The sequence below is a fragment of the Procambarus clarkii genome, chromosome 39 (genome assembly GCF_040958095.1).
Source record: "Procambarus clarkii isolate CNS0578487 chromosome 39, FALCON_Pclarkii_2.0, whole genome shotgun sequence".
NCBI lineage: Eukaryota > Metazoa > Arthropoda > Malacostraca > Decapoda > Cambaridae > Procambarus > Procambarus clarkii.
Window position 1 is genome coordinate 42130824 of NC_091188.1, and position 18130 is coordinate 42148953.

The following is an 18130-nucleotide window of genomic DNA, read 5'->3' on the forward strand; positions in this document are numbered from 1 at the left end:
CCTGAAGCTGTGGCCACTTGTGTGTATATTGTGGCCTGAAGCTGTGGCCACTTGTGTGTATATTGTGGCCTGAAGCTGTGGCCACTTTGTGTATTGTGGCCTGAAGCTGTGGCCACTTGTGTGTATATTGTGGCCTGAAGCTGTGGCCACTTGTGTGTGTATTGTGGCCTGAAGCTGTGGCCACTTGTGTGTATATTGTGGCCTGAAGCTGTTGTCCCTTGTGTGTATATTGTGGCCTGAAGCTGTGGCCACTTGTGTGTATATTGTGGCCTGAAGCTGTGGCCACTTGTGTGTATATTGTGGCCTGAAGCTGTGGCCCCTTGTGTGTATATTGTGGCCTGAAGCTGTGGCCCCCTTGTGTGTATATTGTGGCCTGAAGCTGTGGCCACTTGTGTGTATATTGTGGCCTGAAGCTGTGGCCACTCGTGTGTATATTGTGGCCTGAAGCTGTGGCCCCTTGTGTGTGTATTGTGGCCTGAAGCTGTGGCCACTTGTGTGTGTATTGTGGCCTGAAGCTGTGGCTACTTGTGTGTATATTGTGGCCTGAAGCTGTGGCCACTTGTGTGTGTATTGTGGCCTGAAGCTGTGGCCACTTGTGTGTATATTGTGGCCTGAAGCTGTGGCCCCTTGTGTGTATATTGTGGCCTGAAGCTGTTGTCCCTTGTGTGTATATTGTGGCCTGAAGCTGTGGCCACTTGTGTGTATATTGTGGCCTGAAGCTGTGGCCACTTGTGTGTATATTGTGGCCTGAAGCTGTGGCCCCTTGTGTGTGTATTGTGGCCTGAAGCTGTGGCCACTTGTGTGTGTATTGTGGCCTGAAGCTGTGGCCACTTGTGTGTATATTGTGGCCTGAAGCTGTGGCCACTTGTGTGTATATTGTGGCCTGAAGCTGTGGCCACGTGTGTGTATTGTGGCCTGAAGCTGTGGCCACTTGTGTGTATATTGTGGCCTGAAGCTGTTGCTCCTTGTGTGTGTATTGTGGCCTGAAGCTGTGGCCACTTGTGTGTATATTGTGGCCTGAAGCTGTTGCTCCTTGTGTGTGTATTGTGGCCTGAAGCTGTTGCTCCTTGTGTGTGTATTGTGGCCTGAAGCTGTTGCTCCTTGTGTGTGTATTGTGGCCTGAAGCTGTGGCCACTTGTGTGTGTATTGTGGCCTGAAGCTGTGGCCACTTGTGTAAGTTACATTGGACCTTTTCAAGAAGTGGTCTGGATCAATATCTTCCAATGTGTTCGGCATTTTCAATGTCTGGATGAGATGAGCCTTGTCATGTCTGGTTTGTTGGAGTGTTAGGCCTGAGGCCCTCAGCTGTGTCTGGTGTGAGAGATGAACCAGTTTTAGCATGGTTGTTCCCCACAGCTTAGTCCCAACGTCTCGGTCGTTACATATAATATTAAATCAAATAAATCTAGTCAAATCTTTTTCTATTCAAGAGGGGGCCAGATTCACGAAGCAGTTACGCAAGCACTTACGAACGTGTACATCTTTCCACAATCTTTGACGGCTTTGGTTACATTTATTAAACAGTTTACAAGCATGAAAACTTGCCAATCAACTGTTGTTATTGTTATAAACAGCCTCCTGGTGCTTCGGAGCTCATTAACTGTTTAATAATTGTAAACAAAGCCGCCAAAGATTGAGAAAAGGTGGACAGGTTCGTAAGTGCTTGCGTAACTGCTTCGTGAATCTGGCCCCCAGGCTCGTAAGTGCTTGCGTAACTGCTTCGTGAATCTGGCCCCAGGTTCGTAAGTGCTTGCGTAACTGCTTCGTGAATCTGGCCCCAGGTTCGTAAGTGCTTGCGTAACTGCTTCGTGAATCTGGCCGCAGGTTCGTAAGTGCTGGCGTAACTGCTTCGTGAATCTGGCCCCAGGTTCGTAAGTGCTTGCGTAACTGCTTCGTGAATCTGGCCCCAGGTTCGTAAGTGCTTGCATAACTGCTTGGTGAATCTGGCCCCAGGTTCGTAAGTGCTTGCGTAACTGCTTGGTGAATCTGGCCCCAGGTTCGTAAGTGCTTGCGTAACTGCTTGGTGAATCTGGCCCCAGGTTCGTAAGTGCTTGCGTAACTGCTTGGTGAATCTGGCCCCAGGTTCGTAAGTGCTTGCGTAACTGCTTGGTGAATCTGGCCCCAGGTTCGCATGTGCTTACGTAACTGCTTGGTGAATCTGGCCCCAGGTTCGTAAGTGCTTGCGTAACTGCTTGGTGAATCTGGCCCCAGGTTCGTAAGTGCTTGCGTAACTGCTTGGTGAATCTGGCCCCAGGTTCGTAAGTGCTTGCGTAACTGCTTCGTGAATCTGGCCCCAGGTTCGTATGTGCTTGCGTAACTGCTTCGTGAATCTGACCCCAGGTTCGTATGTGCTTACGTAACTGCTTGGTGAATCTCGGCGTAAGTCCGCGGTTCTTCACTCTCCTGCCAACATATATGAGAAATATTGCAGGAACAGAAATAGAAACGTCCAAGAAAAAATAAAAGATTCGTGCAGGGAGTACCGGAGCCAGCTAGGGGTGTGAATCCCTGATGAACAACTCCACAAGGGCCGTGATGAGGGTTCGAAACCTATGCAAGGGCTGTTCCCAGCTGTGCCTTAGTCAACTGTACAACGATAGTGTGATTTATTTGCGTGTTGTGAATACAATAGTGCTACGGCCAGTTCTAATCAACAGCTGTTTGATCACATGACTTCGGCCACAGGTCAGGCTTGGGGGGATATAAGTCTTAGAAGAGACTTTCATAACTCTCAATGTATTTCCTATGTCTAAACTTCCCTTCATTTATGCCTCTCCATCCTCTTTACCCCCCCCCCTACCCCCCAACCCCCAAAAAAACATGATCTGAAAGATCTGAAATCTGGATCTGAAATCTGAAAATAAAACTCCCACAGAGAATGAAATATTTTGTTGTGTGTCACACATACAATGGAAAAATGCCTAATTTAACTGTAGTTGCTTACATATATGGTCACATAAGTGACTATCATATGTATTACTCATAATTCTTGGCGTGACTTATATACCAGACAAAATAGTTGTGTACAGCCACTACGCGAGGCTTCACACCCTAACTCTCTTTGGCCGGTTCAATAAACCCCTGAACTATATGTTTAACACATCTCTAACCCTGTCTATGGAGGACAGAAGAAAATGTATATATGCTGGTTAGCATTGTAAATGTCTGGCCACGTCTGTGGTAGAAAATAAAAAAAAATAAAAATAAAAAAAAATATAAAAAAACTCTTTGGCCGCCGCTAAATAATTATTCATAAATATATATAAATACATTTTCCATTAAAAAACTATTACAGTTCATTTATTTAGAATTAAACTCTCGTTTTAACTTGAAAAATGTGGTTAATTCTTGCTGCAGACTTCACCCAGTAATCGAATTTCCAGTATTGATCCCCGATCAATATATCCCCTTCAGGCCAACCATTGACAAGCACAACAGTCAATATCAAGGACCCACAAGTGATTTTATTGCAACAATAGCGGCACACGTGTGTATTGGCAGGGGGAGGGGGCGACGCCATCTTGAAACAAAAGAAGACTGTGGCAGCGTTTGTTGACACAAGGGGCGTGGAGGGTGATGGCGGCCGGTCTTATTATTATCCCAGCTGCCGCCTCGTCTCCTGTCTTGGTATAATCTCCTCATTCACTTGGCCAATAATATCGTGTACATACAAGAGCTCTTTTGTTATCAGGCAGCATTCACCAGTCACCCCTTTATGGACACATCCGTTTTCTTCTTCTCTCTTATAATACATTCTCTGTATAATACATTCCCGGTATAATACATTCTCTGTATAATACATTCCCTGTATAATACATTCCCTGTATAATACATTCTCTGTATAATACATTCCCTGTATAATACATTCTCTGTATAATACATTCCCTGTATAATACATTCCCTGTATAATACATTCCCTGTATAATACATTCCCTGTATAATACATTCTCTTGTATAATACATTCAATATATCAAGCATGCACATACGCGCACACACACAGACAGGCACAAGAAAGTTAGTCCCCTAACAAGGCAGTGATGTGGTGGAGGCTGACTCCATACACAGTTTATAATGTAGATATGATAAGAGCCCAATAGGCTCAGGAACCTGTACACCAGTTGATTGACGGTTAAGAGGCGGAGGAAGCAGGTGTGGGAGAGACAGCAGGTGTGAGAGTGACAGTAGGTGTGGGAGAGACAGCAGGTGTGGGAGAGACAGCAGGTGTGGGAGAGACAGCAGGTGTGGGAGAGACAGCAGGTGTGGGAGAGACAGCAGGTGTGGGAGAGACAGCAGGTGTGTGAGAGAGACAGCAGGTGTGTGAGAGAGACAGCAGGTGTGGGAGAGACAGCAGGTGTGGGAGAGACAGGTGTGGGAGAGACAGAAGGTGTGGGAGAGACAGAAGGTGTGGGAGAGACAGAAGGTGTGGGAGAGACAGCAGGTGTGGGAGAGACACAGCAGGTGTGGGAGAGAGACAGCAGGTGTGGGAGAGAGACAGCAGGTGTGGGAGAGGGGCAGCAGGTCTGAGAGAAAGACAGGTGTGGGAGAGACAGCACTTGTGGGAGAGACAGCAGGTGTGGGAGAGACAGCAGATGTGAGAGAGAGAGCAGGTATGGGAGAGACAGCAGGTGTGTGAGAAAGCAGGTGTGTGAGAGACAGCAGGTGTGTGAGAGACAGCAGGTGTGGGAGAGACAGCAGGTGTGGGAGAGACAGCAGGTGTGGGAGAGACAGCAGGTGTGAGAGAGACAGCAGGTGTGAGAGAGACAGCAGGTGTGAGACAGCAGGTGTGGGAGAGACAGCAGGTGTGGGAGAGACAGCAGGTGTGGGAGAGACACAGCAGGTGTGTGAGGGAGACAGCAGGTATGGGAGAGAGACAGCAGGTGTGTGAGGGAGACAGCAGGTGTGTGAGGGAGACAGCAGGTGTGTGGGAGAGACACAGCATGTTTCCAGGGAAGCCAGGTGTAGTTGGGGGCAAGAAGGGCCTTAACACACACCATAATCTTCCTGGGGAGAGAGAATGTCACGTGCCAGCCACAATAGTTGGCTGGACCCAATCTTCCTCTCTCTCACGTGGTGTTCACATGCAACCTTTTCCTACACACGCATTATGGGAGACATCTTTTCTCTCCCCTCAGACAACTTTTCTCTCCCCTCAGACAACTTTTCTCTCCCCTCAGACAACTTTTCTCTCACCTGAGACAACTTTTCTCTCCCCTCAGACAACTTTTCTCTCACCTGAGACAACTTTTCTCTCCCCTCAGACAACTTTTATCTCACCTGAGACAACTTTTCTCTCCCCTCAGACAACATTTCTCTCACCTAATGCGTCGTAACTTTTTTTTCGAAATCGACCAATCCGGCTTTGAAATCGACTAATCCGGTTTCGAAATCGACCAATCTGGCTTCGAAACCGACCAATCCGGCTTCGAAATCGACCAATCCTGCTTCGAAATCGGCCAACCCGGCTTCGAAATTGGCTAATCCAGCTTCGAAATCGACAAATCCGGCTTGGAAATCGACCAATCCGGCTTGGAAATCTACCAATCCGGCTTGGAAATCTACCAATCCGGCTTGGAAATCGACCAATCCGGCTTGGAAATCGACCAATCCGGCTTGGAAATCGACCAATCCGGCTTCGAATCGACCAATCCGGCTTCGAAATCGACCAATCCGGCTTCGAAATCGACCAATCCGGCTTCGAAATCGACCAATCCGGCTTGGAAACCGACCAATCCGGCTTGGAAATCGACCAATCTGGCTTCGAAATCGACCAATCCGGCTTCGAAATCGACCAATCTGGCTTCGAAACCGCCCAATCTGGCGTCGAAACCGCCCAATCCGGCTTCGAAATTGGCCAATCCCGCTTCGAAATCGACCAATCTGGCTTGGAAATCGACCGATCTGGCTTGGAAATCGACCGATCTGGCTTGGAAATCGACCAATCCTGCTTGGAAATCGGCTAATCCGGCTTGGAAATCGACCAAGAAACCAGGTGGGCTACCATTTCAAATTTTCTACATCAGTATCTCTCACTCTTCACAGGTGGAGACATGATCACCACATACAAGATTCTCAGGGGAGTTTGACAGGGTAAACAAGGATGGATTATTTAACGCCGCTCTGCTCACTCCTATCCCAACATTCCTGTGGGATGGGAGGACACGGACGGTACGGGATGGGCAACCGCGGTCATTCTGTCCCATATTAAATCTTGCCCCTAGGCTGAGTTTATTGGGCAGCGTCACTCATCCTGTGAGTGGACACACCGCCATAGTGAGAGTATTGGGCAGCGCCACTCATCCTGTGAGTGGACACACCGCCATAGTGACAGTATTGGGCAGCGTCACTCATTCTGTGAGTGGACACACCGCCATAGTGACAGTATTGGGCAGCGTCACTCATCCTGTGAGTGGACACACCGCCATAGTGACAGTATTGGGCACGTCACTCATCCTGTGAGTGGACACACCGCCATAGTGACAGTATTGGGCAGCGCCACTCATCCTGTGAGGGACACACCGCCATAGTGACAGTATTGGGCAGCGTCACTCATCTTGTGAGTGGACACACCGCCATAGTGACAGTATTGGGCAGCGTCACTCATCTTGTGAGTGGACACACCGCCTAGTGACAGTATTGGGCAGCGTCACTCATCTTGTGAGTGGACACACCGCCATAGTGACAGTATTGGGCAGCGTCACTCATCTTGTGAGGGACACACCGCCATAGTGACAGTATTGGGCAGCGTCACTCATCTTGTGAGTGGACACACCGCCATAGTGACAGTATTGGGCAGCGCCACTCATCCTATGAGTGGACACACCGCCATAGTGACAGTATTGGGCAGCGTCACTCATCTTGTGAGTGGACACACCGCCATAGTGACAGTATTGGGCAGCGCCACTCATCCTGTGAGTGGACACACCACCATAGTGACAGTATTGGGCAGCGTCACTCATCCTGAGAGTCGACACACCGCCATAGTGACAGTATTGGGCAGCGTCACTCATCCTGTGAGTGGACACACCGCCATAGTGACAGTATTGGGCAGCGTCACTCATCTTGTGAGTGGACACACCGCCATAGTGACAGTATTGGGCAGCGTCACTCATCTTGTGAGGGACACACCGCCATAGTGACAGTATTGGGCAGCGTCACTCATCTTGTGAGGGACACACCGCCATAGTGACAGTATTGGGCAGCGTCACTCATCTTGTGAGTGGACACACCGCCATAGTGACAGTATTGGGCAGCGTCACTCATCCTGTGAGTGGGCACACCGCCATAGTGACAGTATTGGGCAGCGTCACTCATCCTGTGAGTGAACACACCGCCATAGTTACAGTATTGGGCAGCGTCACTCATCCTGTGAGTGAACACACCGCCATAGTTACAGTATTGGGCAGCGTCACTCATCCTGTGAGTGGACACACCGCCATAGTGACAGTATTGGGCAGCGCCACTCATCCTGTGAGTGAACACACCGCCATAGTGACAGTATTGGGCAGCGTCACTCATCCTGTGAGTGGACACACCGCCATAGTGACAGTATTGGACAGCGTCACTCATCCTGTGAGTGAACACACCGCCATAGTGACAGTATTGGGCAGCGCCACTCATCCTGTGAGTGAACACACCGTCATAGGGACAGTATTGGGCAGCGTCACTCATCCTGTGAGTGGACACACCGCCATAGTGACAGTATTGGGCAGCGCCACTCATCCTGTGAGTGAACACACCGCCATAGTGACAGTATTGGGCAGCGTCACTCATCCTGTGAGTGGACACACCGCCATAGTGACAGTATTGGGCAGCGTCACTCATCCTGTGAGTGAACACACCGCCATAGTTACAGTATTGGGCAGCGTCACTCATCCTGTGAGTGGACACACCGCCATAGTGACAGTATTGGGCAGCGCCACTCATCCAGTGAGTGAACACACCGCCATAGTAACAGTATTGGGCAGCGCCACTCATCCTGTGAGTGGACACACCGCCATAGTGACAGTATTGGGCAGCATCACTCATCCTGTGAGTGGACACACCGCCATAGTGACAGTATTGGGCAGCGCCACTCATCCTGTGAGTGGACACACCGCCATAGTGACAGTATTGGGCAGCGTCACTCATCCTGTGAGTGGACACACCGCCATAGTGACACTCCCGCCACAAAATGTGCCCAGGTGTGCATCGCGGCTCCTTAACTGAGGAATATGAAGTAAGACTGAAAGAACTAGACCTGTTGTCATCAGAAAATAAATATTGAGAGAGAGAGTAAGAAAGAGAGAGAGAGAGAGAGAGAGAGAGAGAGAGAGAGAGAGAGAGAGAGAGAGAGAGAGAGAGAGAGAGAGAGAGAGAAGGGAAAGTAGAAAGGAAGAGCAACAGCAAGCCGAAGAACGGGAGACAGAAGAGGAGGAAGAGAAGGAGGAGCTAACAAAGAAGAGATTAATCATTATGATGAAGAGAAGATGTTGCTTCTATTATAAACCTGTATTCCTCCAAGCTCATGTTAATATGTCACAGCTTCCTGCACAGACCTTTCACCGCTGCTACACAATGGTGAGCCCTGGTGCTACCCTGTGATCCACGGGGCTCTTGGTGCTCGTGTTCCCTGTGGCTACTGTTCTTCTTCAGCCCCGTCATCACACGAGCTGTTGCTGCTCATGACTAGATATGTCGTGATCATGGCACTGCTAGTCTTCCAGAGGATTTGGGTCGTCCACAGTGAAGGGATGTGCCACGTTATCCAGCAATATGGTGTGTGTGTGTGTGTGTGTGTGTGTGTGTGTGTGTGTGTGTGTGTGTGTGTGTGTGTGTGTGTACTCACCTATTTGTGCTTGCGGGGGTTGAGGTTTGGCTCTTTACAATACAATACAATACAATTTTATTTAGGTAAGGTACATACATACAATAAATATTTACAAGGATTGTTTGACTTATAGGTAGAGCTAGTACATACAATGCCTAAAGCCACTATTACGCAAAGCGTTTCGGGCATGATAAACTTAAATGACAAGCTTAATACTAATTGAGCATAATGAGTAGAATGAAAACAAGAAATGAAAACATAGATGAAAAAGCAGCACAAATACAATTATGTCGACAAACAGCGCTCTTTAAAGAAAAAAACAGACATTGGTTGACAATAGAAGGGTAAGGTAGGTTACAGGGAATTTATTAGGTATAGCTTCGCTTTTAACTTAAACTGGTTGAGAGAGGTACAGTCTTTAACATGGTTGGGAAGGTCATTCCACATTCTGGGCCCCTTGATTTGTAGAGCATTTCTAGTTTGATTAAGTCGTACTCTAGGAATATCAAAACTGTATTTATTTCTGGTGTGATGCTCATGGGTTCTGATACAACCTTCTATGAAGCTTTTGAGATCAGGATTGGCATTATAGTTTAGCGTTTTATATATGTATAATACACATGAGAGAATGTGCAGTGACTTAATGTCTAACATATTCAGAGATTTGAGTAGGGGTACCGAGTGATGTCTGGGGCCAGAGTTGGATATTGTCCTGATAGCAGCTTTGTGTTGAGTAATTAGAGGACGTAAGTGATTTTGGGTAGTAGAGCCCCAAGCACAAATACCATAGTTGAGATATGGATAGATAAGGGAGTAATAGAGAGTCACCAGGGCAGGGCGTGGTACATAATATCTGATCTTAGAAAGAATGCCAACAGTTTTTGAAACTTTTTTTTGATATATTTAGAATGTGTCCCTGGAAATTCAGCTTGTGGTCAATGAGAATGCCAAGGAATTTGCCATCTAATTCATTACAAATTTGGGTATTGTTTATTTTGAGATTTATTTGACTAGAGGATTTATTGCCAAACAGAATATAGAAAGTTTTGTCAATGTTAAGGGTGAGTTTGTTGGCAGTTAGCCACAGATGGACTTTATTTAGCTCAGTATTTACTGTGGCATTTAGAGCAAGGGGATCAGGACTGGAGTAAATGAAGGTTGTGTCGTCAGCAAATAGAATTGGTTTGAGGTGTTGGGAGGCATTTGGAAGGTCATTAATGTAGATGAGAAAGAGGAGAGGGCCAAGTATGCTGCCCTGAGGAACACCTATGTTGATGGGTAGGGTGGGAGAAATTGTATTATTCACAGAAACATATTGGAGCCTGTCAGTAAGGTAGGATTTGAGGTATTGTAGGGAGTGTCCTCTGACTCCATAATGATGTAATTTAAGAAGAAGGTTTTGGTGGTTGACAGTATCAAAAGCTTTACGCAGGTCCACAAACAACCCAACAGGGTCTGAAGCCATATTGGCAAGGGCTAAGTATATTGAGTTTGGCTAGATATGAGTAAAGCTACTTATAGATTAGTTTTTCAAAAATTTTTGACAAGTTTGGCAGGATAGATATAGGTCCCGCCTCTCAACTGTCAATCAACAGGTGTACAGATTCCTGAGCCTACTGGGCTCTATCATATCTACATTATAAACTGTGTATGGAGTCAGCCTCCACCACATCACTGCCTAATGCATTCCATCCGTTAACTACTCTGACACTGAAAAAGTTCCTTCTAACGTCTCTGTGGCTCATGTGGGTACTCAGTTTCCACCTGTGTCCCCTTGTTCGCATCCCACCAGTGTTGAATAGTTTATCCTTGTTTACCCGGTCGATTCCTCTGAGGATTTTGTAGGTTGTGATCATGTCTCCCCTTACTCTTCTGTCTTCCAGTGTCGTAAGGTGCATTTCCCGCAGCCTTTCCTCGTAACTTATGCCTCTTAGTTCTGGGACTAGTCTAGTGGCATACCTTTGGACTTTTTCCAGCTTCGTCTTGTGCTTGACAAGGTACGGGCTCCATGCTGGGGCCGCATACTCCAGGATTGGTCTTACATATGTTGTGTACAAGATTCTGAATGATTCCTTACACAGGTTCCTGAACGCTGCTCTGTGTGTGTGTGTGTGTGTGTGTGTGTGTGTGTGTGTGTGTGTGTGTGTGTGTGTGTGTGTGTGCACGTACCTTATCCAGGAGATGGTAGCACCTAGCTGTATCTTCAAGACGGTCTCTAGTATGATGAAGACGGTCTGTGAACTGCGTCAAGTGAAGATGTAAAGCTCTCGCCAGCTCCTTCACGCTGGCCTCCGTCTCCCCAACCGTCGCCGCCTCCTCCAGCAGCGCCCCGCCCTTCTCCAGGTGGCGCTGAAACAGAGAAAATGTCGTGTTAATATTACACAGTTTCCTTATTATTGTTACTCATAGTCCAGTCGATACAGCGTCTTTCTATAGCCCAGGGGCCTGATTCACGAAGCTGTTACGCAAGCATTTACGAACCTGGGGCCTGATTCACGAAGCTGATACGCAAGCATTTACGAACCTGGGGCCTGATTCACGAAGCTGTTACGCAAGCATTTACGAACCTGGGGCCTGATTCACGAAGCTGATACGCAAGCATTTACGAACCTGGGGCCTGATTCACGAAGCTGTTACGCAAGCATTTACGAACCTGGGGCCAGATTCACCAAGCAGTTACGCAGGCACTTACGAACCTGGGGCCTGATTCACGAAGCTGTTACGCAAGCATTTACGAACCTGGGGCCTGATTCACGAAGCTGTTACGCAAGCATTTACGAACCTGGGGCCAGATTACGCAAGCACTTACGAACCTGGGGCCAGATTCACAAAGTGTGTGTATGTATATGTATGTGTGTGTGTGTGTGTGTGTGTGTGTGTGTGTGTGTGTGTGTGTGTGTGTGTGTGTGTGTGTGTGTGTGTGTGTGTTTGTACTCACCTAGTTGTGCTTGCGGGGGTTGAGCTCTGGCTCTTTGGTCCCGCCTCTCAAATGTCAATCAACTTTCTTTTTAAGCACCTCCAAAGGATACCTATTTTTTTTTCAGGGATATTCCTGCGCGGGCCCTAAGCCTCTGGCTGGCCCACTACCTGATCAACCAGGCTGTGACTCATACGTCAGGCTGCAAGCAGCCGCGTCCAACAGCCTGGTTGACCAGTCCAGCAACCAGGTGGCACGGAGACCGGGCCGCGGGGACGCTAAGCCGCGAAATCACCTCAAGGTAACCTCATATGGTAACTGGAGAACTGCCCGATTGCCGGAAAATGGCTAATGTGGTACCAATGAACAGGTAAACTACAGACCCGTGTCACTAGTCCCCTTGCAAGGTGCTTGAGAGCAAGCACGAACAGCCTGCTGGAACACTTACACAAAATTACACTTACCTTGAGAGTACTTAGATCTCAAGGCTCCAGGGATGGGTAGGGATGGACAGGGATGGTCAGGGATGGTCAGGGATGGACAGGGATGGTCAGGGATGGTCAGGGATGGTCAGGGATGGACAGGGATGGTCAGGGACGGTCAGGGACGGTCAGGGATGGTCAGGGATGGTCAGGGATGGACAGGGATGGTCAGGGATGGACAGGGATGGTCAGGGATGGTCAGGGATGGACAGGGATGGACAGGGATGGTCAGGGATGGTCAGGGATGGTCAGGGATGGACAGGGATGGTCAGGGATGGACAGGGATGGTCAGGGATGGCCAGGGATGGCCAGGGATGGTCAGGGATGGACAGGGATGGTCAGGGATGGTCAGAGATGGTCCGGGATGGTCAGGGATGGACAGGGATGGTCAGGGATGGTCAGGGATGGACAGGGATGGTCAGGGATGGTCAGGGATGGACAGGGATGGTCAGGGATGGTCAGGGATGGACAGGGATGGTCAGGGATGGTCAGGGATGGACAGGGATGGTCAGGGATGGACAGGGATGGTCAGGGATGGTCAGGGATGGTCAGGGATGGACAGGGATGGTCAGGGATGGTCAGGGATGGACAGGGATGGTCAGGGATGGACAGGGATGGTCAGGGATGGTCAGGGATGGACAGGGATGGTCAGGGATGGTCATGGATGGTCAGGGATGGTCAGGGATGGTCAGGGATGGACAGGGATGGTCATGGATGGTCAGGGATGGTCAGGGATGGACAGGGATGGACAGGGATGGTCAGGGATGGTCAGGGATAATCATGGATGGTCAGGGATGGTCAAGGATGGTCAGGGATGGACAGGGATGGTCAGGGATGGTCAGGGATGGTCAGGGATGGACAGGGACGGTCAGGGATGGTCAGGGATGGTCAGGGATGGTCAGGGATGGACAGGGATGGTCATGGATGGTCAGGGATGGACAGGGATGGTCAGGGATGGTCAGGGATGGTCAGGGATGGACAGGGATGGTCAGGGATGGTCAGGGATGGACAGGGATGGACAGGGATGGTCAGGGATGGTCAGGGATGGTCAGAGATGGTCAGGGATGGTCAGGGATGGACAGGGATGGTCAGGGATGGTCAGGGATGGTCAGGGATGGACAGGGATGGTCATGGATGGACAGGGATGGGCAGGGATGGTCAGGGATGGTCAGGGATGGTCAGCGATGGTCAGGGATGGTCAGGGATGGTCAGGGATGGTCAGGGATGGTCAGGGATAGACAGGGATGGTCAGGGATGGTCAGGGATGGCCAGGGATGGTCAGGGATGGACAGGGATGGGCAGGGATGATCAGGGATGGTCAGGGATGGTCAGGGATGGTCAGGGATAGACAGGGATGGTCAGGGATAGACAGGGATGGTCAGGAATGGTCAGGGATGGTCAGGGATAGACAGGGATGGTCAGGGATGGACAGGGATGGTCAGGGATGGTCAGAGATGGGCAGGGATGGTCAGGGATAGACAGGGATGGTCAGGGATAGACAGGGATGGTCAGGGATGGTTAGGGATAGACAGGGATGGGCAGGGATGGTCAGGGATAGACAGGGATGGTCAGGGATGGTCAGGGATGGACAGGGATGGACAGGGATGGACAGGGATGGTCAGGGATGGACAGGGATGGTCAGGGATGGTCAGAGATGGTCAGGGATAGACAGGGATGGTCAGGGATAGACAGGGATGGACAGGGATGGACAGGGATGGACAGGCATGGTCAGGGATGGTCAGGGATGGTCAGGGATGGACAGGGATGGACAGGGATGGTCAGGGATGGACAGGGATGGACAGGGATGGTCAGGGATGGTCAGGGATGGTCAGGGATGGTCAGGGATGGACAGGGATGGTCAGGGATGGTCAGGGATAGACAGGGATGGTCAGGGATGGTCAGGGATAGACAGGGATGGGCAGGGATGGTCAGGGATGGTCAGGGATAGACAGGGATGGTCAGGGATGGTCAGGGATGGTCAGGGATGGACAGGGATGGACAGGGATGGTCAGGGATGGTCAGGGATGGACAGGGATGGTCAGGGATGGTCAGGGATGGTCAGGGATGGTCAGGGATGGTCAGGGATGGTCAGGGATGGACAGGGATGGTCAGGGATGGTCAGGGATGGACAGGGATGGACAGGGATGGTCAGGGATGGTCAGGGATGGTCAGGGATGGACAGGGATGGACAGGGATGGTCAGGGATGGACAGGGAGTACCACCCACACCTCACAATATCAATATATTAGTATTCCTGTCGCCTGCAGTTTACAAGGTCAGTTTCACTTGCATACAAAGACAGATTGACACTATTTGTTGGCACTCTTGGTTAGTGCCAAGAGCCGACACTCTTGGTTAGTGCCAAGAGCCGACACTCTTGGTTAGTGCCAAGAGCCGACACTCTTGGTTAGTGCCAAGAGCCGACACTCTTGGTTAGTGCCAAGAGCCGACACTCTTGGTTAGTGCCAAGAGCCGACACTCTTGGTTAGTGCCAAGAGCCGACACTCTTGGTTAGTGCCAAGAGCCGACACTCTTGGTTAGTGCCAAGAGTCGACACTCTTGGTTAGTGCCAAGAGTCAACACTCTTGGTTAGTGCCAAGAGTCGACACTCTTGGTTAGTGCCAAGAGTCGACACTCTTGGTTGTCGCTGAGAACTTAAACAAGAGAGAGAAGGAAGGGTAGAGTGCATATTCCTCGACTGCTAGAAAGCATTTGATAAGGTCCCCGCATGAAAGACTCCTACTCAAACTAGAGAAACAGGCTGGTGGATGTGAAAGAGGCGTCAGGTGGGCCAGAGAGTACCTCCCAGGAAGGAAACAGAGGGTTACAGTGAGAGCTGAGACATCAGAGTGGGGGGAAAGGTTACAAGAGGAGTGCCGCAAGGGTCCGTTCAAGGGGGCCCATCCTGTTTCTGAAACATGTGAACGATCTGACAGGAATTTAGCTCGTATCAGGACTGAGGTAGATTGACACGCATTGTAAACAATGGGATTGGCAGGGATGGGCCCATCCCTGATTTGGATGGATAAAACGGATTTGGACACATTGCAGAAGTGGTGTCATAAGTGGCTGCTAGAGTTTAACCCAGACAAATGCAATGTTATAAGGAATGGAACACGCTTGTGAAGACCAGTGGAACAGTACAGGGTGAAGATTGACTCTTCAATCAGGAAAGACCTGAGAGTGGACATAACCCCAAGGTAACATCAAGGTAACCTCAAGGTAACGTCAAGGTAACCTCAAGGTAACGTCAAGGTAACCTCGAGATAACCTAGAGATAACCTCGAGATAACGTCAAGGTAACCTCAAGGTAACGTCAAGGTAACCTCAAGGTAACCCCAAGGTAACGTCAAGGTAACCTCGAGATAACCTAGAGATAACCGTAAGGTAAGGTAACCCCACATTAGCAGACTATCAACAGCTGCATATGGCACACTGACCAACATCAGTAATCTGGAGAAAGGAGCTTCCAGGGACCTATATATAGCGCTGGTGAGACGCACACTTGAATATGCAGCGCCAGCATGGAACCCTAATCTGAAGGACAAGAAGAAACTAGAAAAAGTTCAGAGATATGCAACAAGACTCGTTCCTGAGTTGAAGGGCTTAAGCTATGAGGAAAGACTGAGGGAACTGGTCGTTACAGCACTAGAGGAGAGATATGGGGGGGACATGATACAACCCGTTCTCGCAAATTCGTAAAGTCAATATTGCCTTATTAACTACGTGCATAGGTGATATACTAAACATAATAGATACCCCTAAAAAGATTCATAGAAAACACCGACCTTACCTAACCTTGTTAGTATCTTAAGATAAGCATCTTATTGCTTCGTAATTACAATTATTACTTAACCTATACCTATTATAGGTTAGGTAATAATTGTAATTACGAAGCAATAAGATGCTTATCTTAACATACTAAGTAGGTTAGGTAAGGTCGGTGTTTTCTATGAATCTTTTTAAGGGTATCTATTATGTTAAGTATGTCACCTATGCACATATTTAATAAGTCAATATTGACTTATTAAATTTGCGAGAACGGGTTGCATGATAAGAACATACAAGATTCTAAGATTAATTAATAAAGTAGACAAAAGATCATTGTTGAGTGCTAGCCACAACAGACCGAGGGATCACAGATGTCACCCCGAGACGCAGGTGAGTCACAGAGACGTCAGAAAGATGTCTTCCAGCGTGAGAGTTGTCAGTAAGTGGAAGACGTCAGACGTAACACTTGTTGACGTCACTCATATTCACAGTTCTCATTGTTAGTATGATTAATGTGGGAGAAATGTGTCATTGTGTTAATATTAGGGCGGTATAAGGCGGGGCCCAGGAGCCTAACTCAACCCTGCAAGCACATCTAGGTGAGTACACACACACACACACACACACACTCCCCCACACCCACACACACCCACACACACACACACACACACACACACACAGATATAGACATATCTGGCAGCTTTCTCAAAACCCAAATGTCGAGTACACAATGTGTCAACTTTGTGAAAGAGAAAACATGCACTCTCTTGAACATTATATTGTAGAATGTCCCATACTGACTGACTTTCGCCCTCCTGGGCTAAGGTATGCTGAACTCTGTAGTTACTATATGAGTACTGGAACACTTGATATATTGGACTTGTATCCAAGATTGACCATGTAATGTACCAATTATACAATGTATGTATGTGATGTAACTAATGTAACTACTTCACATACATACACACCCACACACACCCACACCCACACAAACCCACACACACCCACACCCACACAAACCCACACACACCCATACACACCCACACACACCCACACCACCGGGTTGATATCACGCCAGACCTGTCTCCTGCAGCACATATCAAGAGGATAACATCAGCGGCATATGCCAGGCTGGCCAACATACGAACGGCATTCAGAAACTTGTGTAAAGAATCATTCAGAACTTTGTATACCACATATGTCAGGCCAATCCTGGAGTATGCAGCCCCAGCATGGAGTCCATATCTAGTCAAGGATAAGACTAAACTGGAAAAGGTTCAAAGGTTTGCCACCAGACTAGTACCCGAGCTGAGAGGTATGAGCTACGAGGAGAGACTACGGGAATTAAACCTCACTTCGCTGGAAGACAGAAGAGTTAGGGGGGACATGATCACCACATTCAAGGTTCTGAAGGGAATTGATAGGGTAGATAAAGACAGTCTATTTAACACAAGGGGAACACGCACAAGGGGACACAGGTGGAAACTGAGCGCCCAAATGAGCCACAGAGATATTAGAAAGAACTTTTTTAGTGTCAGAGTGGTGGACAAATGGAATGCATTAGGGGGTGATAGGGGCCTCGTAGCCTGGTGGATAGCGCGCAGGACTCGTAATTCTGTGGCGCGGGTTCGATTTCCGCACGAGGCAGAAACAAATGGGCAAAGTTTCTTTCACCCTGAATGCCCCTGTTACCTAGCAGTAAATAGGTACCTGGGAGTTAGTCAGCTGTCACGGGCTGCTTCCTGGGGGTGGAGGCCTGGTCGAGGACCGGGCCGCGGGGACACTAAAAAGCCCCGAAATCATCTCAAGATAACCTCAAGTAGAAGATAGATGTGGTGGAGGCTGACTCCATACACAGTTTCAAGTGTAGATATGATAGAGCCCAATAGGCTCAGGAACCTGTACACCTGTTGATTGACAGTTGAGAGGCGGGACCAAAGAGCCAAAGCTCAACCCCCGTAAGCACAACTAGGTGAGTACACCCCCCTCCACACCCACACCCACACCTCCCCCCACACCCACACCCACACACACCTACACCTCCCCCCACACCCACACACACCTCCCCCCACACCCACGTACCCACCCCCACACACACCCACACCTCCCCCCACACCCACGTACCCACCCCCACACACACCCACACCTCCCCC

General features: G+C 49.0%; 1 protein-coding gene across 2 annotated transcripts in view; it reads right to left on the reverse strand.

The window, feature by feature from the left end:
• The window catches only part of LOC123760418 (uncharacterized), a 167328-nt gene that overhangs the window by 28838 nt on the left and 120360 nt on the right, over positions 1-18130 (reverse strand). For both annotated transcript variants that reach the window (XM_069338421.1, XM_069338420.1), the window contains exon 2: positions 10977-11156. In XM_069338421.1, coding sequence (XP_069194522.1) covers positions 10977-11156 — 180 coding nt within the window. The remainder of the gene's footprint in view (positions 1-10976; positions 11157-18130) is intronic.